The sequence below is a fragment of the Malaya genurostris genome, chromosome 3 (genome assembly GCF_030247185.1).
Source record: "Malaya genurostris strain Urasoe2022 chromosome 3, Malgen_1.1, whole genome shotgun sequence".
NCBI classification, from domain to species: Eukaryota; Metazoa; Arthropoda; class Insecta; order Diptera; family Culicidae; genus Malaya; species Malaya genurostris.
This window is the reverse complement of record NC_080572.1, coordinates 268,199,796-268,226,482: the sequence shown is the minus strand read 5'-3', so window position 1 is coordinate 268,226,482 and position 26,687 is coordinate 268,199,796. Positions and strand designations below refer to the sequence as shown.

The window sequence follows — 26,687 nt, the reverse complement described above, 5'->3', positions numbered from 1 at the left end:
GAACAGAATAACAAGAAATAAAATGGAAAATTGGCCCGCGGAAACACAATGTCTGCAATTCAAAACGTACTAACACAGACCGATTGTTGAGCAAAACTCAGTCACGCCTTAGAGCGGTTCAAGCAAAAGTAGGGTTTCCGTCGATGATCAAGATGTACTAATTTCAGATAATAATAGAAAACTAACGCTAGTGATGACAAAGTAAGTTTGCTAATAAGAATGACTGGCTAACGGAAAGCTGCTGCATCATAATTTACCTTGAAAGTGAGAAGAGATCTTGCCGAGAAACGTCGGAACGGTCTCGCTGAGGTTGAATTTGAACAAGTTGACGTTCTTCAGCTCAGTCGGAAGGATCTTGGACTTGAAATTGTCTATCCGCTTGAAGGTGGACTGGAGTTTGTAGTTGCCTTTTGTTTTGTTTTGTTTTCAAATTTTGATCAAATTTACATTGACATTTACATTGTTTTTGTTGTTTTTTTGATTTTGAGTATTTGGAGTTTTCGTCAAGCACGGGCAGCAATGAGAAGAAGAAAGATAACCGAATGTAGAAAGTTTGATAATCAGCTAATGTACAAATGGGTTATTGGAACGGATTTTTTTTTCAACAGCAAATCTCATTTGTCTTTCGAGGTTCTAGCATAGCAGAAGTTGTACACGCTAGAAAATTGACCAGTGTCAGATAGGTCTGTCGTCTGACAAACATGGCAATGTACGAGAACTGATCCATTCACACGATCATCGCAGAACCACATAAAAACATACTCATCGTACCTTTGTCTTGTCTCTCGTTTTGTCGTTTGCATCTTCCTATCTTGATTAATTCGATTAAAAATTGTGCGACGTTGTAGTGTTTCTGCGTTTCGCCTGGTAACTTCAGCAGGTTGATGATTTCAGCAATCAGATTTTGCTCGTTGAGCCACTGAAATAAGACAAAAAAAAATCATCGATCATTAGTTAGCACCGATGTCATCAACGCCAGTCATTGCGATTACCTCCAGCAGTTCCGATTTGAGCTCGGCGTCTTCGATATCGGTGATGTAACATAGCAGCAGATCGGTGATGACCTGGTTGCCAAAGTGCTTCAGCATTGTGGTGAGGAAACCTTTTCTAGACTTGATAAACTCTAATACTTGTAGGCACACTGACTTATAAGAGAAATAATCTTGTTCGTTACGTTTTGATATGAGCATCCCGAACGTTTTGCAGAAGAACGATGTCAGCAGCGGATTGAGCGGCGGGTCTCGAAGCAGAAAGCCGTATAGTTTGTTCAGAAAGTTCTGATTTTCCACCAGATGGGTCTTGAAGGACGGTACGTCACTGGTAAGTATCTCGCATGCCATATTGGAATGCAGGAAGCGAATGTTATCCTCGAGATCTGCCGGCGGTTCCTGGATGATCAGATCTATCAGTTCGTCAAACACCTCTGTACGATTTAAGCTGATAGGGCGGGAACGAAAACAAAAAAAAAGGAAATCAATTTTGAACCCAGATGGCGCATATGTTTCCGGGGCATAACACTCACTATTGAAGCAGTTTTGTGTTTTGGGATTTGCATTCCTGCAGTACGTCTTCGTACTCAAGCACATCTTTGAGTGTGAGTCCCTGCAAAACAAATAATAATAATAATAATAATAATAAATTAGTCAGAAAAAAAATCCAATTTTAGTTTCCTTGGCACTCTTGGCAGACATTTCCATTAGCCGGCATGCAAAAAAAAGAAGCGCACATTCATCCCAGAGGTATCATTTCACGCTGAACCGGGCAACATGCCAAGAAGGTGTGTTCTTTCAGGAACTAGCAGATCACGCATTAGTCAGACATTACCGTCTCGGCATCGGATCGGTCTCGAATGGGATACGCTTTATTGCACAAACAAACACTGTGCGGTCTGTTCGGATGGACCGGAATGTGTGCAATATAGTAGTAGTAGCAAACCGCCGACGACAATAGTTTTGCCCATCGGAGGAATCCTTCGAACCGTGACCACCGTACACTACCACGGCAAAGCACCGCAGCAACAACCCACGGTGCACTTCGTGTTTGTCGGTTGCAGTTCGTTGAGCACGTGTAGGGTGGCTACTGGATTGAGCGTTAGAGGTGCCCTTCCAGCTGTGATAATGGCTTTCGCTCATCGCAAGGTTTTGCGCGAGCTGTTATTGCCCAAAGCCTTGCCTTACCGTAGGCGGTATCCATTCTTATCTTGGGTTATTTTTCCCTGAACGTCTTATCACGTTTCTGGTCGACGGTGTATTTTATCGATTCGATGTGAATTAAATTTAGTGCTCGTGATGCGCGGACGCAATTTGTTTGCGTCGATGTCAATGTGTGAGTATGTGTTTCCCATTAGCTCTTTCGAAATATTGAAAATACTTTTTTTTCGACATCATGAGTTAGTTATTTTTGAGATTTTCCATTCCTCCTCCGGGTGATGACCATGCATGATTTGAGAACTCTGACAATTCAAGGCAACTTCAGCTCCTTCTTCTACTAAATCACTTGAACCACCGATCAGTACCGGTACCAAACATGGATGCAATCGTGGAATTACTCACCTCCTTCGTTAGCAAACAATCGTTGCAATCGTGGAATTACTCACCTCCTTCGTTAGCAAACTGTCTATATTGGACAACGAGTTTGCACTGTCCCAAAACATGATGATGACGGTGTGGTTGTTGTTCTCCTCGTAAGCCGCGGTCCTCCCGTCTACTAGTTGCTCCCGACTGGATCGGTTGTCCAGATGTTTCTTCCTCTGCGCTCTGTCGTCGCACGTCACAAAATTGGATTGTAGACGTTTGCCAAGAATATGACTAGCTCTAGCTTCTGCCTCAATCGCGAACACCTTTCCTTTCCTTTCCTTTCCTATTCTCGCCGCACACTCACTGTCCCACACAACTTTGCGCTGATGATATAACTAGTTTAAATTTTAATTTCTTTCAATATAACACGTTGATGGTGATAACACAGCACTGAAATTGAGCAGAGAAAGAGAAAGAAAAAGATTTAGTACTGAGGTGGTCAAAACAGAACACACATCGACATCAGGGGCGAACCAACACCACGGTGTCAACTTGTAGTTTCTAAACAGAGCAACAGACTTCGAACCTTTCGCCATCCAACGACAACAACTAGAAGACGGTGGGAATTAAACCTAGTCGTCTTGGCTGCCCCGAGATAAAGCAAATCAGGTACCCCTCTATAGTGAGGCAGCGTGTCAAATAACATCGCATCTTCGAGAAGACGGGAACGACGGGGACCGAGAAATGGAGGTCGGATGGGAGTGGGATGCTTTTCTGGGCTTATTTTTAAAACATTACAAAAATCGAACCAGGAGTCAAGAATGAAACTACAGAAATACTACCGAAACACACACACATTCACGCACGCACGCACACACCGGTAGGCGGCCGCGTTGTCAGTGAAGATTGTTGATGTAATATTGTGTGCATAGAGGCGGCAGTACCAGAACCAATTGCGAGTGGCAAATGAAAGACTACTACTAAACGTGGTCTCCGTCGTGTGTGATTGGCATGTGTTTTTTTGTTGTTGTTGTTCTTGCTATAGTACATACTCAGTCACCATGCACTCTTCCTTCAATGACGTCACATTTATCACTCGGTCAGCGATTGATCGGTCATTCAGTGATGTTTATGGTATGGGACTAAGTGAATGTAGAACGTTTCAGCAGAAATTCTACCTGAGGCGATGTTAGTTTTGTGCGTAAAAAATTATGTTAGTATACAAACATATTAATTTCTAGTTTATTTTGCTCATCTTATCTAGTCATTTAGAGTGGAAGCAAACATCTTTTTACATGACATTGATGTGTTCTGTGTTAACAGTACTATCTTCATAATTAAAAAGGCGAGTGGGTAGTGTCAGAGACATAACCGGATGACGTGAATACAAATAAAATGAAAGGTTCAATATTTCTTTACGTTTGAACTTCTTAAAGTTAAACTCGGCAGTTCAAGCAGACGTAAAGTTAACGCTATTTGCTCTAACTATCTAATCTGACGTTTCTGACGGAATTCCTCATTCTGAATTCTGAGACAGAAATTCTGGAACCGAATTTTGAAGCCGGATGCTAGAACTGAAACCTAAACTCTGAAACTCAATTTCAATGCTAGAATCTGGAACTGAATTCTGAGTCTGAACTCGGGAACTGAATCCTAGCACTGAGCTGTGGACTTGGATTGTGCTCTGCAGCTAAATTTTAGTTATAGAATTCCGATCCAAAATTCAATTTTCAAATTTGGATCCAGAATTCAGCTCAGAAATTCAGTCCTAGAAACCAGATCCGGAATTTCGATCAAAAATCTATAGAGTTTAGTTCCTGATTCCAGTTACACTTCGATAATTTTGGAACTGAGTTTTGGAATCAATTTCTAGGGCTGCAACTGAGTTCCGAACCTAGATTTTTTATTGTATTTTCGAGCCGAATTCTGGAAATACAACTAAATTTTCAATCTGAATTCTCATCCTGGATTTAGGTCCAAAGTACCATAACTCCATATTAAGAACCGAATTTTTGAAATTAAAATCTGAATTGAGAACTGAGTTCTGGTCTGAGCGTCAATTTCAGTTTCCGAAATTTAGTCCAGATCTAGGCTTAAAATCAAATTCTGCATTTCGGTTTCAGCTCCAAAGTTCTGGTACTCGATTCTAACCTTGAACTCTGGATAAGGAACTGAAATTTAGATTTGGATTCTAAAAATGAAAAAAAAAAACTGGTCTTGGATCCTGAAACTGAATTTCAGAACTGATTTTTAGAATTGGATTCTGGACCTAAATACTGGTCTGAAATCAACAAGTCAACTACGCAGGCTAATTAGAATCTATTAAACCGTGAACCTACACTAAACAGATTATATTCACTTCCGATTTGCATATTCTAACAGACAGGTAATTCAAATAGTTCTTCAGATAACATTTGGAGCCATTTGAAGGGCTGATTTTGCATAATATTGCTTGAAATTGTTCAATTTTCGTTGCACAGGGTGTTCCACGAAAAATTTCACATTTAAAAATGCAATAATAAACGAACGGTTTGATAGATTTCAACGATTATACATTTATTTGTAAGGTTGTTTCATTGTATTTTGCTGCAATGCAAACAACCAGCAGCAGGATGACGCAAATCGCTCTTGCTTGAAGCGAAGCTGGCTTTGCGAACGTCCCGCAACAAAGCTGCTCAAAGTGTCGATTGATTTCAAATTGAACCAATTTTGATTGAGAGCTTTCTTTTTACGTGATTTCGTTTGTAGCTTTTTCACAAATTGGCAGTCCCAAAGGCCAAAAAAATTGGTAAGAAATAGAGAAAATTCAATTAATTCTTAATGACGATCTGTGGGACTGAAAAGTGCCTTGAAATTGTCACGACCAACAGGATCTGCATTTAGATTTGAGATCAAGAACCATCGCAAAAACTCGGTAAACTCGTTCGACTTCGTTGACTCGGAATTCATTGTGATTTCCAATTGGATTCCAGACAAATTGAATTCCAACTCAAAACTAAACAACGCTCCCGTTGCTCAGAAAATGATGGGAAAAGGTGGAATGTTCATCTTTTATATCAATACAGTTGTACAGCAACAGATATTTTGTTCTCTTCCTCAGAACGCCTTCTGTTTGGCTAATGTTGACATGGGTCAAATCAGACAGGTTTTTCAAAAGTATACTATTGTTGGTGCAAAACACGTTCAAGTTAAAAATTTTCGAATCTATTCATAGTTAGATTATATAAGTCCTTCTACAGATCTCTGAGCTTCTTTCAAAATACGAGAAAGGCAAAGTTTGCCTCTTTGATCCTCGTTGATACCAAACATTTCAGAAAAGTTTAGTTTTGAATTATTTGAAATTAAGTCGTACAACTGAAAATTTTATCATAAAATTGCTGATCATATTTCCAAAGAAATGTAGCAAAAATTATGTTGATACGTTAGATACAACAGGAGATATTCACAATCAAAAACTTATCACTTTCTCAGAGGGTAAATTCTGAAAGGCGCCCCATAGTAAAGTAAGTCGTATTCACGACAAAAAATGAGACGATTTGATTTTAACTACTCACAGACTGCAGTATTCACATACTCCGATTCAAAAGAAACTTTGCTCACTTTTTTCAATATGCCAAACCATTTCTTATTTCACGGATGGAGACACTTACTCCGGAGACCCCTTAATTATATCATTTATTTATACACGGCTTTAACCTTTAGTGGTTGTTCACCGGGTAGAAGACCCTTAGTGTTATATCCAGGGTTGTTACAGTCGCGCAAATTCTCTGAAATTCCAGAAATCGAGATAGATGATTGTTCGTATTACGAGGGTTGTTACTTATGTATTCATCCTAAAAATGATGATGATCCTAAAAATGTATGGATGCAATCGTTTCGCTGCCATTTCGCAATGGTTCAGAATCGGTCAATTTTTATGGCTGCATTCTGTTGTTTACACTCTTCTCTTACCACTTGTGCAGATGTTTATTCGTTTTCATTAGTTTGTTTCGAAATGCGTGGACTTTCAGCAGAACAACGTCGACAAATTGTGTAAAAATTGTGCACAGAACGCGGACTGTCACTGAGAAAGATAGCAAAAATGAAAGGAGTAAGTGAAAAAGCCGTGCGAAATGCAATCAGGAAGTTCGGTGAGGATACCTTTGAGGATAAACCGAAAACGGATCGAAAAAAAGGTCCTGCTAACCCTCAGTTGGATAAACGTATACTACTGAAGGCGATCGAGCAAAAGAAGGAGGTTTCAGTTCGGGATGTGGCCAAAAAAGTAGGCACTTCGAAGTCAAATGTTCTTCGTGCTAAAGAACGTTTGAATCTTCGAACCTATAAGAAGCAGAAACAACCAAAAAGTAGTCCGAAACAAGAAGCATCGATCAGGCCGAGGGTTCGAAAGCTGTACAATACGATTCTTGCTGGAAATTCGAACTGCATAATCATGGACGTCATTACCACTGCTTCAATGAACAGCGAAATATACATCAAGGAATGTTTACAAAAACGACTTCTACCCATGATTCGAAGCCACAAGGATCCTGTTGTCTTCTGGCCAGATCTCGCTTCTTGCCACTACTCGAAATGAACGGTAGAATGGTATACTACCAAAAATGTCACTTTCGTCCCAAAAGACATGAATCCACCAAATTGCCCACAACTTCGATCAATTGAGGAATTTTGGGCATTAACGAAGGCACATCTTAGGATCTTTTAAATATATTATTCGTTCTACTGCCACCAAGTAGAAAAAAAAATTATTAAAACTCTGCGTCAATCAACATTTTTGCAGTAATCTCAAGATTTAAATATAAAATACAGGGTGATTTTTTAAGAGCTTGAGAACTTTTTTAAACAATAAAACGCATAAAATTTGCAAAATCTCATCGGTTCTTTATTTTAAACGTTAGATTGGTACATGACATTTACTTTTTGAAGATAATTTCATTTAAATGTTGACCGCGGCTGCGTCTTAGGTGGTCCATTCGGAAAGTCCAATTTTGGGCAACTTTTTCGAGCATTTCGGCCGGAATAGCCCGAATTTCTTCGGAAATGTTGTCTTCCAAAGCTGGAATAGTTACTAGCTTATTTCTGTAGACTTTAGACTTGACGTAGCCCCACAAAAAATAGTCTAAAGGCGTCAAATCGCATGATCTTGGTGGCCAACTTACCGGTCCATTTCTTGAGATGAATTGTTCTCCGAAGTTTTCCCTCAAAATGGCCATAGAATCGCGAGCTGTGTGGCATGTAGCGCCATCTTGTTGAAACCACATGTCAACCAAGTTCAGTTCTTCCATTTTTGGCAACAAAAAGTTTGTTAGCATCGAACGATAGCGATCGCCATTCACTGTAACGTTGCGTCCAACAGCATCTTTGAAAAAATACGGTCCAATGATTCCACCAGCGTACAAACCACACCAAACAGTGCATTTTTCGGGATGCATGGGCAGTTCTTGAACGGCTTCTGGTTGCTCTTCACTCCAAATGCGGCAATTTTGCTTATTTACGTAGCCATTCAACCAGAAATGAGCCTCATCTCTGAACAAAATTTGTCGATAAAAAAGCGGATTTTCCGAATGGACCACCTAAGACGCAGCCGCGGTCAACATTTAAATGAAATTATCTTCAAAAAGTAAATGTCATGTACCAATCTAACGTTTAAAATAAAGAACCGATGAGATTTTGCAAATTTTATGCGTTTTATTGTTTAAAAAAGTTCTCAAGCTCTTAAAAAATCACCCTTTAGATGGAAATGATACAAAAAAATAATTAGCTTCCCAATCCCAACGCGGTAGAAAGTCATTGTTGAGTCAAGACCCTATTGTTCAAACATTGGTTAAGCGAAGCCTTACATAGGAGAAATAAAGTGAGATCGACTGGTAGAGGAATGAACTAAAATCAACAACAGGGGATCAATTAAAATGAGAACTTAACCAACACAACGCACAGTCAGATCAAATACCAAGTTCTTTTCTAGCCGGAAGTCATCTGCGTTGTGTATCATTACATCCACAGTAGTTCAGTTGGCAGAGCGATTTCCCTGGATTGGAGAAGGTTTCGGACGTATTTATAACTTTATAAGGTTATGGCACCAATTTAAATTTTAACATTTGAAACCATTTTATTTGAGATCAAACAGTTTATTTGCGATTCTCAAGCGACGACTTTCCACAGGGGAAATTACGACAAAAAAATAAGTTTTGGTAATAAAGATATGCATGACTGTGTTTATTACATTTGTTAGTATTTGGTCCTATAATTGTCAGAAATAAAGACTGTCCCAGAAAGTATGGACGCACTTTGATTTCGCTGTAAATAATTCACAACTGTTAGATATTCAAATTTTATTCGATATACTGATAATATTAGACTACAACAACAGAATATTATTCTCAACATTTGCTACTTAGCCATTGTAGACTAGATGGCGCACCTTCTTGCGAACGTTCCTCATTAAATTCCGTACAGACTTCTTGGCGACAAGTTTTGACACTTTTTTCCAATCTTTTTCGAACTGTTGAATGGTTTCGGCTGCCGAGACATGTTTCCTAAGATGTGCCTTCGCAAATGCCCAAAATTCCTCAATTGGTCGAAGTTGTGGGCAATTTGGTGGATTCATGTCTTTTGGGACGAAAGTGACATTTTTGGTAGTATACCATTCTACCGTTGATTTCGAGTAGTGGCAAGAAACAAGATCTGGCCAGAAGACAACAGGATCCTTGTGGCTTCGAATCATGGGTAGAAGTCGTTTTTGTACAAATTCCTTGATGTATATTTCGCTGTTCATTGAAGCAGTGGTGATGAAGGGTTTCGAAATTTTACCGCAGCTACAAATTGCTTGCCAGACCATAGCTTTCTTACCAAATTTTTCGATTTCAATCGATGTCTCGGACTGGTTTAACACTTGCCCTTCTCGCACCGTATAATATTGTGGTCCCGGCAACGATTTCTAATCGAGTTTCACGTAGGTTTCGTCGTCCATAGTTATGCAGTTCAAATTTCCTGCAAGAATTGTATTGTACAGCTTTCATACCCTCGGCCTGATCGATGCTTCTTATACTACGTTTTGGTTGTTTCTGCTTCTTATAGGTTCGAAGATTCAAACGTTCTTTAGCACGAAGAACATTTGACTTCGAAGTGCCCTTTTTTTGGTCACATCCCGAACTGAAACCTCCTTTTTTTGCACGAACGCCTTCAGTATACGTTTATCCAACTGAGGGTTAGCAGGACCTTTGTTTCGACCCGTTTTCGGTTTATCTTCCATCCTTTTCGACGTTGTTCTGCTGAAAGTCCACGCATTTCGGAACAAACTAATGAAAACGAATAAACAACTGCACAAGTGGTTAGAGAAGAGTGTAAACAACACGACGCAGCCATAAAATTTGACAGATTCTGAACCATTGCGAAATGGCAGCGGTTTTTGGTTGCGTCCATACTTTCTGGGACAGTCTTTACTCCCAAGTTCTCTCATCCAGCAATAACTAAGCGATATCTAGATCTGGATTCTGGTTGTGAACACTGGATTAGAATATTTAACTATCGAATAAGGTTTCCGGATCAGAATACTGAATCTGAACCTGGATTCTTGGAAGAGATTCTTTATTCGAATATGGATTCTAGACCTGGAGTTAGATTGAATCTGTACTCCTGACAGATACCTTAACTTAGATTTTAGATCTGGATTCGGAGCCAGAGTTCTGTTTTCTGAACTTCTGACAGTTTCCGAAACTAAACTTTTAACCTATTTTGCACTTGGACTGTGAGCCGTTATTGGATTCTGGATCTGAGTTCTCTAGGATTCCTCAATTATAGACTTGAACCTAAATTATTGACAGAGATTCTGAACCTAGACCAGGATTCTGAGCCAGGACCCTGGGTTTGGATATCCGACAAGGTTTCTGGATCTGGATACTGTATCTGGTTTTTGATTTATAATTCTGAGAGATTCCGAACCAAAGGAAAAAATCTACACTGGATACTTAGCATGGATTTAGATTCTAAACCTGAACTTGATTTCTTGACTTGAACTCTTGATGAAGGTTTTGGAAGTAGGATTCTGGAACTGGATTCAGGATTCCAAACAAGATTTTTACTCAAAAATTTGACAGAGATACTGGGAATGCACCATAATCTTGAACCTGAAACTTGATCCTGATTTTGGATTCTGATCTTGAAGCTGGATTTGAAGCATGATTAAGGACCTGGTTTCTGGATCTAAGTTCTGGACCTGCATTCTGACCTTGGATCCTGATTCTGTATTCTGGAACCGATACAGAATTCTTTATTTGGATTCTGAATCTGGACTTGGATTCTGTACATGGATTCTAATCCAAGATCTGGACCTGAATTGAGTAGCTTGACCTAACCTCTGAACATGAATTTGTGATCTGAGTGCAGAAACTAAATACTAAACCTAAAATCGGGACTTCGATTCTGGACCAGAATTCTGAAACTGGACTCAAATTCAGGACCAAAATAATTGACAAATTTTACACCTGAACCTGAATTCTGCATCTGGATTTAGAAATTTTATTTCCAACCTGGATTTGGATTTTGGTTCTGGATCAGAATTCTGACCCCGGATCACCTCCTGACAGAGTTTTTGAACCTACATTGCGATCCTGTATTTTAACTCTTCAACTGAATTCTGGACTTATTTTCAGAACATAGACCGGTGAGCGAAAATCGGGATCCGAGTTTTAGGTCTGTATTTAGGACCTGGGTTATAGACTTTATATTGGGTTATATAGATGGACTTCTGACAGGAATACATAGGTTTTCGTATGTTTTGGACAAAACTTCTGATTCCAGGCCTAGATTATGGATCTGAATTCCTGACAGAAATTTTAGGACAGAGAAGAGTTGGCATCACTGGAAGTGCGATACGGTGTCCTGGTGCTGCTCTCAAAAAAGTATAATTTCAATGTGTTGTTTGATACGTATAGTTAAAATTAGGTTGAAATAGTTATTTTGAGTAATAGTGCAGGTGTAGCAAGTGTGTGTTTAGTAGTGAGAGTGCTATTCATTGAATAATATTGATCCGCGAAACTAAAGATACTCAAGCGGCGGAAACTGAGAATTTACCGCCCGAAAACTCAACGATGTTAACCTGTTAACCGATCGAAGCGCCGTCTGCATGTCATTGTCGGTGTTGTCGGATTTCTATGGAATATCTCGGGTAATTTTTCAAAAGGGCGTATAAGCAAGTGACAGTTTCTCTCTAATCACTCTCTCTTTCGATTATTGTGATGTGATTAAAAAGATTTTCTCTGATATCACTATACTGTTTGAAAGTCGAAAATTTCGGGTATCGTTTCATGCAAAGAGTTGAGTGATAAACGCGGAAACCGATTGGTAATTAATAGAAGAGAAAGTAAACAAAGAGAAACTTTCACTTGCTTATACGCCCTTTTGAAAAATTAACCGAGATATGTGAAAGCTTACAAGTCGATCTTGTCATTCAGACTGAAAGTCTAGGTAGTGGTCTGCAGCGAAGTGTTCGCGAGTGTTTTTATTTTATTCTTTCAGTGGTCGTGTTTCATCTCGCGTTGCTGACATCAGAGTGAGCAGGATAAAAGGGATACTGGTGAGATCGTTCCTTGGAGATATTTTATATTTTTCGTACTTATATTTCTCCTGAGTATCGAAAATCAGGTTTTGTTGAGATCATATTGTTTACTAAAACATATCCGGATCTCTTTCCCTCCATACTAACAAATCTCCTATCCCGTGATGCTCGTGGAGATACAGTGGTACCCGCGGTCTCTAGAAACAACGAGTATCGGACTAACATTTCTTCCTTTCCCTCAGTAGCACAGCCTTTGGTCGTAGCCAGCGTCGTTATTGATCATTTAATAAAAAGTTAGGAGTGAGTGGGTATGTACAGTGAAAATGATTTGCTTCTCCCAAGCTTCATTTTCTTGGTTCATTGTACATTTCCACTCATTCGGTCAATCACGAAGTGCAACTACGGGCGATCTACTTCAGCTCAGCTCAGCTGAATTCCTGACAGAAATTTTAGATCTGTACTTTAATTCTGAGCCGGGAAGCAGGATTCTGGGTCTGAATTTCGAACATGAATCTGAATTCTGGATCTGACTCGAATTCTGAAAATCATCCTGCCCATCTGGATTCTGAACGTGGTCTTAATTTTTTTTCTGTATTTTATATGAATTGAATTCGGAATATAGAGATGATATGAGAACATAAAACATTGAAACAATTTCCATTAATTTTTATTTGAACAATTCTTGGTCGAAACAGCACTTAAATTTTCATCTTCTTACTTTCGTTTTCTTTCTCACAAATCGCACAAGAATTGAATGATGCACTAATCACATTATTTTTTCAACTAATAGTTTGGAATGGAATTGTTTTTCGCAATGATATATTACCCACATGTCTATATAAATTTGTCATGAATACATTTTACCCAGGACCTTTCTCAGAAAGATTTTTTAGGTATCGAAACCCACTTTTTGTGACTCATTATCCACCTGTTAACAATTTTGAATTTACTACCCACTGAAAATAAGCTAATGTCCACTACTTTCGCATACTCTTGAACCAATTTTCATAACATTTTTCCACTTTTCTTGAGGTACCTCCAAAATATAGTTTTCGAACGTTTCAACAGCTTCTTCAGGAGTATTGAATCACTCTCCACGCAGTTTATTCTTCACGGAAGGGGACAAATAGAAGTCGTTAGGTGCCAAGTCAGGACTATACAGCGGGTGACCTACCAATTCAACGTTTTGGGTGTTCAAATATTCGGTTGTTAGAGCTTGCATTATCGCGATGAAGAATGATTATTTCTTCTTGGAACACCCGTACAGTCGACTGCTGTTTAGTTTCGGGCTCAAATGAATAAATCCATGTTTCATCACTCGTGTAGATGTTATACACCAAATTTGAAACAACTCGATTGAATTTTTTCAGCATTTCTTTGTACCAATCAGCACGTGTCTGTCAAATTATGTGGGATCCAACGTGAATAAATTTTATTCGCGGCTAAATGTTCATGCAAAATAACTTATAAATTTTTCACTCTAATGCTCAAGGCTGCCTCCATTTCACGATACGTTACAGGGTGACCTTCCATTATGAGATTTTTCACAGCATAGATGTTTTCTGGCAAGACAATGATCTTCTTTGGATTCATCGGCAAGAGAACTATGACCACGATTGAAGTCGTGATACCAGTATTGTATACAGTCTCCGGACAAAATAACTTTGAACGCAAAAACTTTACCGGTTCTTCCAAAACAAATGTATTTATCCGGTTTTTTCATTCAAAGTTTTTACCGACTGTCGCTACCGGATAAATACATTTGTTTTGGAAGAACCGGTTAAGTTTTTGTCCGGTTCTTGCATTAGAAGTTATTTTGTCCAGTTCTTGCAGAAAAGATGTTTTTAAACAATTCTTGCATTGCAAAATCCTTGTCCGGTTTTTGCTCTCAATGTTTTTCTCCGATTTTTGCATTCAAAAATACTTAAACGGGTTTTCCAAACTAAATTACACTTATCCGATTTTTGCTTTCTGCAGTTCAATTATTATATGTATTATTCAGCCCCAATTTCAACCTGCATTTGTCGTTCGCCTTAGTTGCTGTAGTGCTTTATAAAGGAACAGTTTGATTTTCAGCGAGTAAATGTAATTGGTATTCACGTCAATTCGGTTATGTCTCTGACACTACACACCCGCCTTATTATTTTTCATGTTTTGATATCTCGACAACAGCTGCTTCTAGGAGAAAGGTCGTTGAGAGCAAATTAATTTATTTTAATGTGTAGAATTACGTTTTGGTGTCTAAACGACTACTTTTTATCAAAAATTTCGTACATTTTCAATTCACTCTAACCAAAGTTAAGGTTTAAAATAAAATTATTTAAAAAATATTAGATGTTTCTTTCTCTTGTTTTTCGGTTGGTGTTCTAATCTTTAAAAAAAAAATCAGTGTACATTTTTTAAGAGTGCCAAATCGATTTCATATAACTTCTTCTTGGACACAATTTTTGTACAATTTACACTTTCCGAGTTATCACGATTAAAATAAAGTACATGCAAAAATACAAACACCCTTTCAGTATTGAGTTGAATTGGTCGCTACATCCGTGTAAAACAGATGGCTTGCCTTTCAAAAAACGTGTGACAAGTTTCGATCAAATTAAAAGAAGTCGGTTTTGTTTTTGCCACTTTTTCTGCTATTTCTGGAATTTCACAATAACGAACTTTTCATTGGTCAATTGTTGATCATATAAAGAAAAATAAGCGCTCGAGACAATGCGCCGTGTCACAAGTCGCTCGTTACTGTGACGAAATTGCATGAAGTGAGTTTTGAATTGCTACCGTATCCCACCATATTCACCGAATATGGCTCACAGTGACTACTACCTTGTTATGCTCCTTCTACTTTAACGAGGAAACGCTTAGTTTGAGACAAAAAAATAAATTGAAATGTTGTAAAAGCGCTGGACCGAAGGAGATAATGTTGATGAAGAAAGTTGAGTATTTTCCAAAAAAAAAATGTTTTTCTTAGTCCCATGACTTATTGATCCAGGTGTTAATTTATAAGTTTCTCCTATCCATTCCACATTACAAGTAGGTTTACAATTTTCCCAATACCATCGCGAGAAATTGAAGTGGAGTTCGCCCAGGAAACCGGAACTTGTTGTTGATGATGGAGTGGAAACATTCTTCCTTTAGTTCAGCTACCAATTTGCGTTCGACACACAGGATAAAATTCAGTATCACTGTTTGCGTATCGCCTTGAAGTGCATACAATAGATTCATTCGGTCACGAAGTACTGCCCAGCATAATAATATATATATTCTGAAACCGATTACATTCACCAGAACAAGATAGGCAAAATAACGATAATCACGTTGGACTTTGTCTTCCATAATTTTCGCCATTCCAGATTTAGAATTAAATTCGATTTCCTTAGATTTGATATCAATATTTTTTGGCAAACTTGAAGGTATACCTTTATTATAGATTTCAAATGTTTAAAGGACTTATAGTCGAACACACTGATAATGATTTATCTTGGATTATACTCTAATGAATCATGTTCGATGTTTTCGAGTTCCATTCACAATAAAGCTATGTGTTTTTTACTATATTTACCAAGGCTGAAAATCTAATTGCAAAATATGGGGCAACTATACTAAAGCTGTGGAATTTAACACCTATAATGATCAAGATGACCACAAAACAGTTAGCCTACCTTTAAAGGATCACAGATAGCACTAAAAATGGAAAACAAATTCCGCCAACGAAATCAAACGCTGCTCCTTTCCCGATAGGGTGCTACAAGAATGGATTGATTCTCGACTTTCTCCGCAGCAGGTTTGGTTTTTTTTGCTCGTCAAAATTCTGTTCCGTTCCTTGGTGGTTCCTATGGCCCTCTACTGGCCGTTTGAGAATCGTTGCTAGCTGATATTGACAGGCCGAACCACACCACCACCGCAGAATAATTACGATTCTAAAGGCGACTGGTTTCAGTTCGGAGCTCGAAAACTCCGTTTTGCTAAAAATTCAACACAGCAGCAGGCACAAAGGCTGCGGAGGCTCAACCAAATTTTCTCCCGAAACACTACGGCTAGGAATAGAAAAAGCTGAGAGCTTGCAATATGTATAGCAAATAATTCAGGAGATATGCAATCACAGAATGTTCCACTAATTAAAACGCTCACTCACGCACTACGTATTACGGAAAAGTAGCGAAAATTTCACCACGATTTCGGGATTTGTTCGCGTTTACGCATTATTTTCTTCCATTCATTCGATCCGACCGACGAAGAAAAAACTTTTCACTTCTCTCTGCGATGAAACCCTTTTCGCCTTTCTTTCCACGGTACTCGGCCGCACACGCACACCGCAAAATCGATTCGATATTACTTTTTGTTTTTGCAATGGATGAGGTTAGAAAACAATGAAAATCCGACTGGAGGGCGATTGCCGTGCTAGCAAAAGTTCACTATACAAAGGAATTTCCTTTTACGCGTTCAAAAATCGCGGTTGGTAAGTATATTTTCAACACTACACTCGTCTATTATCTTCCCAAGGGGCCTTTATTTTCCTGTATGATCAGTCTCCTCCTGCTCGGTTTTCAGTGCAATGATGGCGAGCTGACGACGGTATTTCGATGTTACACGCATACCTACAGACTCATTTTCGTTCTGCTCTCTGTCACGCTGGTTTTGTTCGCTATACGCCAGTGTTCGTGAACGATCCTGTCACTTGGACAGCTCGCAGATGGAATGCAATTGCAACGATACCTAGTACATTATTGTTGAACTAATTGCTCGGTTCATTTCATTTAAATGCTATTCTTAAAGCAATGGTTAAAATTTTATTGTATTACACGTTACACATTACATTTAACCAAATTACAGCTTTTATTTTATATGTTGATTATAAAAACTAATTATAATCGAAATTTAGTAAGCCTGAAACAGACAATTTGAATTAAATAAATCTCCTTACAGACACTAGCGACAGCTTCATGAATCAAAAGCACATTATTCAGTACACTGACTAATAGGGCACCCGATTGACAGCACTGAACATTGATAGTCTACTTCGTTCTCTACTTTAGAGTAAATTGTTTTCATCTTGATATCAAATAAAACACTAATTCCATAATATAATACGCCTACCACAAAAGATCAATGTTGCATTTATTTTTAGATAATCAAAACTAAACCGGGTAAGTTGCTTATAAAACTTTTCACGTTTTGACGAATAATAACTTCTGCAGCACAGATTGAACTGACCCATCTCCGGACCGAACGGATTTCCTGCCACGATAAATAGGCTGTAATTGGTGCGTTATCTGCATATCCTAGGAATCATGTTGGTGCTAGTGCTAGGTGATCTTCACATTCCGCAGCGATGCAGCAGCCTGCCGGCCAAATTCAAGAAATTGCTCGTTCCTGGCCGGATTCATCACATTCTCTGTACCGGGAATCTTTGCAGCAAGGAATCTTTCGACTACCTAAAAACACTGGCCAACGATGTGCACATTGTGCGGGGTGATTTCGACGAAAACATGAACTATCCCGAGCAGAAAGTGGTAACGGTAGGTCAGTTTCGTGTCGGGCTGACACACGGGCACCAGGTAGTTCCATGGGGTGACCCTGAGGCGCTTGCATTGATTCAACGCCAGCTGGATGTGGATATTCTGATTTCCGGTCATACACACAAGTTCGAAGCGTATGAACACGAGAACAAGTTCTACATTAATCCCGGTTCGGCTACCGGGTCGTACTCGGCACTTGATTCTGCCGTTATTCCGTCTTTTGTGCTGATGGACATCCAGAGCACTACTGTGGTGACATACGTCTATCAGCTGGTTGGTGATGATGTCAAAGTAGAACGAATTGAGTATAAGAAAAATTGAAACTATATAAATTAATGTATATAATTATACCTAACAATGTTATTGCATCTGACCGATAAGTGAAAAAAATAAAATTCATTATTGCTTATTGTCAAAATTGGTTTGAATTCTATCAAACTCTGAAAACGTGTGTTTATTTTCAGCTGCTTCCTCGAAATTTTCTGCTGAAATTATATAAATATTTAGAATAAATAATAGCGCTATTTCAAAATTTAGCCTCTGAGAGAGTGATAAGTTTTTGAACGTGAATATCTCTTGTTTTATCAAACATATCAACATAATTTTTGATACATGCCATTGGGTATGGCATGTATAGAAAATTGTCATCAATTTATGATAACATTTTCAGTTCTATGATATAATCACAAATAAATTAAAATTAAATTTTTCTGAAATGTTTGGAATCAACCAGTATCAAAGAAGAAAACTCGTGATGCCTTTCTCGTATCTGGATAGGTATAAAAGGTTAACACTTGACATATTTTGTGTAGTTTTACTGGCTTTTGGTGTGGTTTTACTGTGTGCCCGGTTGCGACAGTTATTTGCCAGAATTCTGCTGTTCAGTGCTCGCTTCATTCCAAAAGCGTGAGGTCTTCGATGTTGCTCTTCCGTACGTCTTTTCTTCAAAAGCCATTGTTCAGAAAATAATGGGAAAAAAGTGGAATGTTCATCATTCATACAGATGCAGTTGTACAGTAGTAAACATTTTTTTCTCTTCCTCAGAACGCGTTCTGATTGGCTGGGGCTGACATGGGTCAAAATCAGAATATGTCTACCTGGAATTCTGCCAGAATTCCGGCAAAAGTCTGGCAACAATGCAACAACCGTTTCCGGCAGAGAATCTCGCCTAGCGGTTATTACCGGTTCTTTTTCTGTCAGATTCTTGCCATACAAGATAGCCAGAACCGTTTTGAATCGGTTCTACATTTTTAGCGTCTTGGCTCTATTTTTCCAGTAAAAAAGTACATATGAAAGGTAATAAGTTATGGCCCTTCGTATTTACTAATTATGGAAAATGTTACCCACATTATCGAAATGACGGAATGAGCAATGAATTCTTACTCGACTGCATGATTTTTTAGTGCTCGATCGGTTCAGTGCTAGAATTTTCGCCTGAGTTGGCTGCTCGATCAACCTGATTGACAGTGACATTATAAATGTCATTGAATATTCGCTCATTTTATGAATGTGTTAGTGTGAAATTTAAGCGACTTAATACTATGTTCACACCTGCAGAAAATAACATGTTTTAACGATAGTAATATAAAGTTAAAACCCCACTGTTCACACTAAGATTATGTTATACTCATGACATATTACTTGGTATTGAGTTTGTTTATAAACAAACTGCAAAAATGCCTACGTCACAGGTAGGAAAGAAAAGGTATTTTGACAACATCCGAAAATTAATAAATAAGCCAGATACTTCTCCTAGCTATGAAGGATATTATCGTTTCACTCTTATTGCCAACGTTTCGAATATTTTTGAGCAGCAAATGACCAAAAAAGTAATCTTTTAATTTGAAAACAAAAGCGGTTGTACCAGTCTGCGTAGCCAAATCGTTTTACAAAAATCTGCATTCGGCGCAAAAATCTATCTGTACCATATCGGTATCAGAGTCTCTTCTACATAAGTAGTAGAAAATGTCACCAAGATGTGAGCAAAACAAATAGGTCCCACGACAATCTTTTCTCGTGTCTATTCAAGCTAAAAACCAAAATCGGTACTTATCTGTATGATTCGTGAGTTATCGGTATTTTGGGAGTACATATCTGTATTGCGGTATAGACGGCAAAATTCTGTATAAATACCGAGAAATCGGTATACCTGGCAACGTTGGTACCAGTTTCTAGTTTTGTTTTATTATGATTACATGGCTACTTTGATGGAAAACTGCTGTTGTTGAACAGCTTGTCAATTGACATAGTCGTAAAATGACGGACAATGCTAGCAGGGATGTGCTTTACTGACAATTATATCATGTTATTTCGGGAAAACATGTTTTAATGTGACGTTTCTGAATATGAAATAACGCAAAAGTAAAACATGTTATTTCGCTTAAAACATGAAATCAGAGTTAAAACTTGTTTTAACTCATAGTGTGAACATAGTATAAGCCATTTCACTACACTCCAGCTAGAGGAATGGATGATGCTGACTAAGGTAGGCCGTTTTGTTAATTTCCAGCGAATTTCAATAGTTTATGTTGGGATTCTAAGAAGAACTGGTTATTTACTAGTTCTGTATATCAGAAAAACATGAAGATTTAAATTTGTATATTCAGTTATATAATGTTTTCGTTTAAAAATAAACTGAAAATCAGCACGAAAACGTGCAAAATCAGGAAAGAGGAAGAAGAAGAAAACGAATTGACAATTCAGTCCGCATCTTCTCACTCAATTCCGAATGATTTCCGAATCAACCGGTTGTAGGCGAACCGGTTCATTCGGAATCGGTTGTTGCACTGGAGTTGGAATTGATTCGGAATCCATTATGATTTCCACATGAAATTCCGAATGAAAATTTCTCGCCAATTCGGAATTGATTCGGAATCCATTCGGATCTGATAATGTGGGTATTAGCGGCCCTTACACGATCATTAAAAGTGTCATTACTTAGTAATGACACTTTTAATGATCGTGTAAGGGCCGCTATTGTCAATAACTTTGCTTTCTCACTACCAAACATACCCATAATTTAATCTTATTTACCTTGTCTCAAGATTCGTTTCTTGTAGGTACATGCGGGATTGACGAATATCAAATGAAGCCGAATAAAAAAAAAGAAAAATAAGAAGAGGGAAATAAACAAGACACGTACGGCGAAATAATGACACAATTTCGCCTGGACAGTTTTGACAGCTGCCGGAATGCAGCCAGCCTTCTGACGGTTGCCAGAATTCCTCACAAGCGGGACAATGTTGTTACAACCCACTTAGAAAAAAACGTTCAACGGTGGTCCTTCATTGGTCCAATACGTTGGATCATTGGTCCAATGAAAGTCCAATCAATCGTTCAACGGGAGGCCAACACGGGACCTTCGTTTGCCGATTTTGAAACAGACCGTTAAACCGAATATTATTTTTTTCGTTCAACAAAACCGGCAGAGAGAGGTCCATTGTTGAGCCATTTATAACATGAGGAGTTGGAGCCCCGTTGGACTAGTTTTACTGCAGAATTTCTGAAGTTTTCTCCACTTATTTGTTTAAACTAACAATACATACCTGCACAATACTTCTACTTCACGTAGAATAAAAAACTAATTTTCTTTCTATGTAAAGGTAACACTTAATTTTCACACTATTTTTGCAAGAGAAAAAACAACAACAAACCGTTCCAGCAAATTGAACGAATATTTCGTGCAATATGTCGTTCAACAAACCAACAAAACTGAACGGCCTTCTGAGTGGAGAAAACTTCAGAAATTCTGCAGTAAAACTAGTCAAACGGGGCTCCAACTCCTCATGTTATAAATGGCTCAACAATGGACCTCTCTCTGTCGGGTTTGTTGAACGAAAAAAATAATATTCGGTTTAACGGTCTGTTTCAAAATCGGCAAACGAAGGTCCCGTGTTGGCCTCCCGTTGAACGATTGATTGGACTTTCATTGGACCAATGATCCAACGTATTGGACCAATGAAGGACCACCGTTGAACGTTTTTTTCTAAGTGGGAGGGAATACACATTCAAGTTGAAAAATCAGCTGTTTTTCAAAGAACGGCGAATCTAACATTGACAGCAAATGGAGAAAATCATCGATGAATGTTTCGACTTCGGTTTCAAATCGTGTTTAGAAATTATCGTGTATTCTCTGATCAATTTATGATTAGTCGATGAATTGTTAGTTTATTTTCAAAAGGCACGCAAATGTTATCACTTTCCTTCTATATCCATTGAATAAATCAACATAAAAAGAGTTTCGTCCTTTTTCGATTTGTTTACTTTTATACTTCCTGTGTGAATTATAAAGATACGCCCTTGCGCATTTTTCATGAAATTTACTGGTTTTCGCTACTAAGACAAATCTGTGAGTAGTTTTATTGTCTCTTTTACTATTTCCAGTAATAAAAGGTTCGGTAACCATCTAAAATAAAGAAAATAAATAGTTTCGCCCTTCCTTACCAGCAATTGAAGTATCGCCCTGTTTGTTGGCATGGAACACGGAGGGAGAAACTTGAGTAAACAAATGGAATGACAGTTTCGCCTTTTATAGTTCTTTGTATTACCACAGATAACAGATATACAGGCTCACATATGAACTGTGTGTAAAATTTGCTCAATCAGCGTGGCGAACACTTTCAGATGTCACCACGATCGACACGAGGTGCCACCACGATTTGGGTGCCGCTTTCACTAAGCAACAATTTTGGGTGCAACATTCATTTCACGCTAAATTTTTATTTTGCTGTTGGATAAAATGACAAGTTTATTTTTGTTTCATTTCGATCGAGTTCTAGTGTGATTTATGCGACATGGAAATACAATTGTCTTTAACACTTAAGGATATCGTGTGATAAGTGTTAAAATGGTTGTAGCTGGAATATTTCTATAACAGGAAGGAGAATTTTGTTTTCGTTCCGGAATGTAGTGGAACGTTTTGAAAGATCGCGGCGAACAGTCGAGTAGGTGGCAATAGTGTTTCCAACGTATAGCAAATATGAAATTTACACAGGATTTTGAAAAATTTTGTTCGAGCCTGTATATCTGTTATCTGTGGTATTACCAAGATTGAGATTTTTGTAGAATACGAATTTTTAGACAAAATTGTAGGATTTTGAAGCATTTATTGGTAGGAGAGAGAACCACAGACTAACAGACATGACAGTATGAGTAAATTCTTATATAAAATAATTTTTCGTGATGCACTAGCTCCACCTATATTGTACTGCGCGAACTATTTACTATCTGTACACCCCTTGTGTTATGTAAAAGTTTTTTTACTAGTTGGTTTCTCCTCGTTTGTCAACACCGATCAGCTGCTTTCAGGGATGCCTGATTTCATCAAAATATTTGAAAATGAATCGTCACAATAAATTATTGGATTACGTTGATAATATATTTAACTTTTTCGCAATGTTTGAAGGTAACCATTTATTTGACTCAACGTTGTTCATCTAGACTATTTTTTTTTATAGTTTTTTGTTCCAAAACGGGTTCGATTTTGTATTGCGTTGGAGGATGAGAAGTAGGCACAATTATGTATGTAGTTTTGGCAATATGTATTAAATCTGTATCCTGCATGAAATTCGCGTGGACGTATACAAATCAATACATTACAGGTAATTCTGTATGAATGGCAACTCTGTTGGTAAATGAAAAAAATAAACACAGTCTAGACGACAGACAGGATGTTTTTCATAGGGTAACGTGGCGCCATCATGACACATGTGAGTACTGTCCCAAATAAAGGAATATTCGAAATGATCGGTAAAATAATTGAAGAATCTAATTTGAGTGTCCTGTCTGTTAGTCTGTGAGAGAACCTCGATTTGTTTACTTTTGTAAGATACGTCCTTCTTTGAAAAACAGCTGAAATGTCGATCCGGACCGCCGATAGAAAAAAAAACGTTCGTTTAGTGAGCAAAATAAACGACTTCACTCCATCTCCGAGGATTGAACGAGAAAAAAGTGTATGATTGGATTATGAACAATACGAAACATTTTTAATCTTTAAATTTCTGGGACCCCTGAAAAAATCCGAGCCCGGGGGGATTACAATCTCGGGAATTTTAAAATTCCCAGAGGCGATTTTTTCAAAAATAAATTTTTCGGGATAACGCTAGATCTCGACGTTTCAAGCAGTTTTATGACACTTGACGTCAAAAAAATATCATCCGCCCCTTATGGTGATTTTTAAAGATCGAAAACTAAAACTTTAACCGCCGAGTACATCCGACTTGGGTCAAATTTTGCATAGGGATTTTTTTTAGATGCTTTAACTATTGAGCACAACCGCTTTACGAAATTAGAAATGATCTCAAATTATTCGCACCCTAATGTACATAGCACGAAACACTACAACCCACATTATCAGATCCGAATGGATTCCGAATCAATTCCGAATCGGCGAGAAATTTTCATTCGGAATTTCATGTGGAAATCATAATGGATTCCGAATCAATTCCAACTCCAGTGCAACAACCGATTCCGAATGAACCGGTTCGCCGACAACCGGTTGATTCGGAAATCATTCAGAATTGAGTGAGAAGATGCGGACTGAATTGTCAATTCGTTTTCTTCTTCTTCTTCTTTCCTGATTTTGCACGTTTTCGTGCTGATTTTCAGTTTATTTTTAAACGAAAACATTATATAACTGAACATACAAATTTAAATCTTCATGTTTTTCGGATATACAGAACTAGCAAATAACCAGTTCTTCTTAGAATCCCAACATAAACTATTGAAATTCGCTGGAAATTAACAAAACGGCCTACCTTAGTCAGCATCATCCATTCCTCTAGCTGGAGTGTAGTGAAATGGCTTAAGTCGCTTAAATTTCACACTAACACATTCATAAAATGAGCGAATATTCAATGACATTTATAATGTCACTGTCAATCAGGTTGATCGAGCAGCCAACTCAGGCGAAAATTCTAGCACTGAACCGATCGAGCACTAAAAAATCATGCAGTGGAGTAAGAATTCATTGCTCATTCCGTCATTTCAATAATGTGGGTATGAATAATTCGTAGCGTTGTTCGAACTGTTGACGTAGGACCACACAGCTATTGTTAAAATCACTGTTCCTCATATCCTTATCAGTATCACGGAACGACCGGAATTATCTCTACGCCTATTTCGTATTACTGTTTTTGAATTAGTTGATTTTAACAACAAAATTTCCACAAAAACTATTAAATTAATTGAAATTCAGAGTTTACTTTGCAGCGAAAAATTCTTGTTTTTAGAGAATGTATTTAGTTGGCGAATATCCTAGACACGAACCAGTAAAAATTTCAACCCAACGCGAAATTCTCATTGGCAAATAGTTTTATGATTAAAATCAGAAATTTTGTCTCTATATATCTGTCACCATCACTGCTGAAAGATAGCACAAAAAAAACAAAAAGGAAATTGGCAAACAATTAAAAAGCTTAAAAGGATCTTGTTGAAACTGCTTGTGAATTGTTTTGATGCTTTTCGCATGCGTTACGATACATCCATATTAAAATTCCTGTACCTATATGTAAAATGCCAGAAACTCTTAGTGGAAAGTGTTTTTATGCAGAATTTGTGTGCATTTGATGCGATTGTGCATAATAATGGTTTTTACGTGGAACATTGAAGTGATTTTCGAATGTTGTTCTCTAATTGTATATGTCAAGCAAAGTTCGTTGTATCTTCCAAACTATATTGCAACTGGTTGCAGTTTTTACTATAAGGCTTTATCGAAACAAAACGGAAAGGTAGGTTTATATTTGTTCAAAACATAGATTTGGATCAAGAAAATAAGATCCTTCACAGTTTCTGCAGAACACTCGTAGTAGGCGGTTGCTCACAGTGGTTTCTTGTTATTTCATGGTATGTTTCACCCGGGTTAGGCTGTCTGGAGTACTATTTGTATTCGGTTTTTGCTTTCCTAGTGCTTGAAGTTTTCAGTGAGAGAGTTGATTCCGCTGAGTCGAATGAAAAAAAAACCAGTTATTTAGAAGAAAAATTTGATGAAAAAGAATCTTATGTTTCGCTTAAGTCTTTTCCGGAAAAACAACACTGGAATTCACTATTGTATTTATACTTCCCCAATATAGAAAAGACAACCGCGACTGAGAAATTCTTATCGATAGTAGTGTGCCATCTAGTGGCTAGTAGTCATTACAGTGTTAACGTTTTTTCGGTGACAGTGCGCCATATAGCTGCAGTTTGCAGCATTCATGTTGGTTGAATACAATTCATTTTTCTAATCCAACTAAAGAAAATCGTTGAATGGAAATGGAATGTGTCTTAGCTAAGAAATGACAGCACGTTTAATTGGGGAGTTTAACTAAAAAAATTGTAATTTCAAGTAATATTTTATCATTATTAAGGAAATGAGAATTAAAAAATCTAAATTAGCGATAGTAAGATTTTTTTACAAACAGAGTAGTGACATCAAAGAAAATCTTTTTAATTACATCACAATAATCGAAAGAGAAAGTGATTAAAAAGAAACTGTCACTTGCTTATACGCCCTAATGAAAAATCAACCGAGAATTTTGAATTTCCTGAAAAGTTGGTGATGAGCAGAGCTAAAAAAAGTCATTTTCATTGACTGAAGAATAGACGAAAATGACAAGAAATTACTGTCACTCTCAGCTTCGCTTGCAAACTATGAGAACGAAATCCATGTCCAGTCAATGACATAAGCGGGACAGTAGTTTCAAAATTGTGTTTTTTCTTTCATTTGCCCTTTCAGTCATTTGCAGTTTTCAGTGAAAATCCCATAGTATGCAGTGTCGATATTCAACCAAAGCTGTGAGAATTGAAAACGACAGAAAAAGGTTTCACAATAAGTTTTAACTGTTGGTACTCGAATTTGTGATAGTATTGGTTTCCAAAGAAGTTCTGGGATGTAATTACTTCGATTTGCCATATTTTAGTCACTTTTTATAGCCAACCGTCACATATTTTCAATACATTGATGAAAGAATGAGAATTGAAATTCTGCTGCTGCTACCTGAAGACGTTAGTTTGGTTTCGTCTTGTCATAGAGCAAAAGTTAACGTTGACAATTATGTTCTCTCATTTTTTCGATGAGAAACGAAAATGCTTCGTCTCTCTTCCTTTGTTCTGGTGTCG

The 26,687-nt window shown here is 37.8% G+C and overlaps 2 protein-coding genes across 5 annotated transcripts in view; one reads left to right on the top strand and one right to left on the bottom strand.

Moving 5' to 3' along the window:
* Positions 1-16,659, bottom strand: part of LOC131439649 (serine/threonine-protein phosphatase 6 regulatory subunit 3-B) — a 43,796-nt gene extending 27,137 nt beyond the window's left edge. The window contains exons 1-6 of one of the 3 annotated variants that reach the window (XM_058610936.1): positions 15,735-16,659; positions 2,597-2,966; positions 1,523-1,602; positions 993-1,437; positions 772-919; positions 258-407 (exon numbers count right to left, since the gene is read on the bottom strand). In XM_058610936.1, coding sequence (XP_058466919.1) covers positions 258-407; positions 772-919; positions 993-1,437; positions 1,523-1,602; positions 2,597-2,653 — 880 coding nt within the window. In that variant the 5' untranslated portion in view covers positions 2,654-2,966; positions 15,735-16,659. Of the gene's footprint in view, positions 1-257; positions 408-771; positions 920-992; positions 1,438-1,522; positions 1,603-2,596; positions 2,967-3,102; positions 3,123-15,734 lie in introns of those variants that run through there. The other 2 variants (XM_058610937.1, XM_058610938.1) reach the window with 2 other exon arrangements.
* A 397-nt stretch (positions 16,660-17,056) lies between these two features.
* On the top strand, positions 17,057-18,009 carry LOC131438465 (vacuolar protein sorting-associated protein 29). Of its 2 annotated transcripts, none has more exons than XM_058608517.1 (2): positions 17,057-17,219; positions 17,276-18,009. In XM_058608517.1, the coding sequence occupies exon 2, from the start codon at positions 17,364-17,366 to the stop codon at positions 17,910-17,912; it is 549 nt and encodes a 182-aa protein (XP_058464500.1). In that variant the 5' UTR covers positions 17,057-17,219; positions 17,276-17,363; the 3' UTR covers positions 17,913-18,009. The 2 variants fall into 2 exon arrangements, with proteins under 2 accessions (XP_058464500.1, XP_058464501.1); XM_058608518.1 differs by having other exon boundaries at positions 17,271-18,009.
* The last annotated feature ends 8,678 nt before the right edge of the window (positions 18,010-26,687 follow it).

Excerpts from the sequence above, each read along its gene's own strand:
- LOC131438465 (XM_058608517.1), top strand. The coding sequence starts at position 17,364 with ATGTTGGTGCTAGTGCTAGGTGATCTTCACATTCCGCAGCGATGCAGC.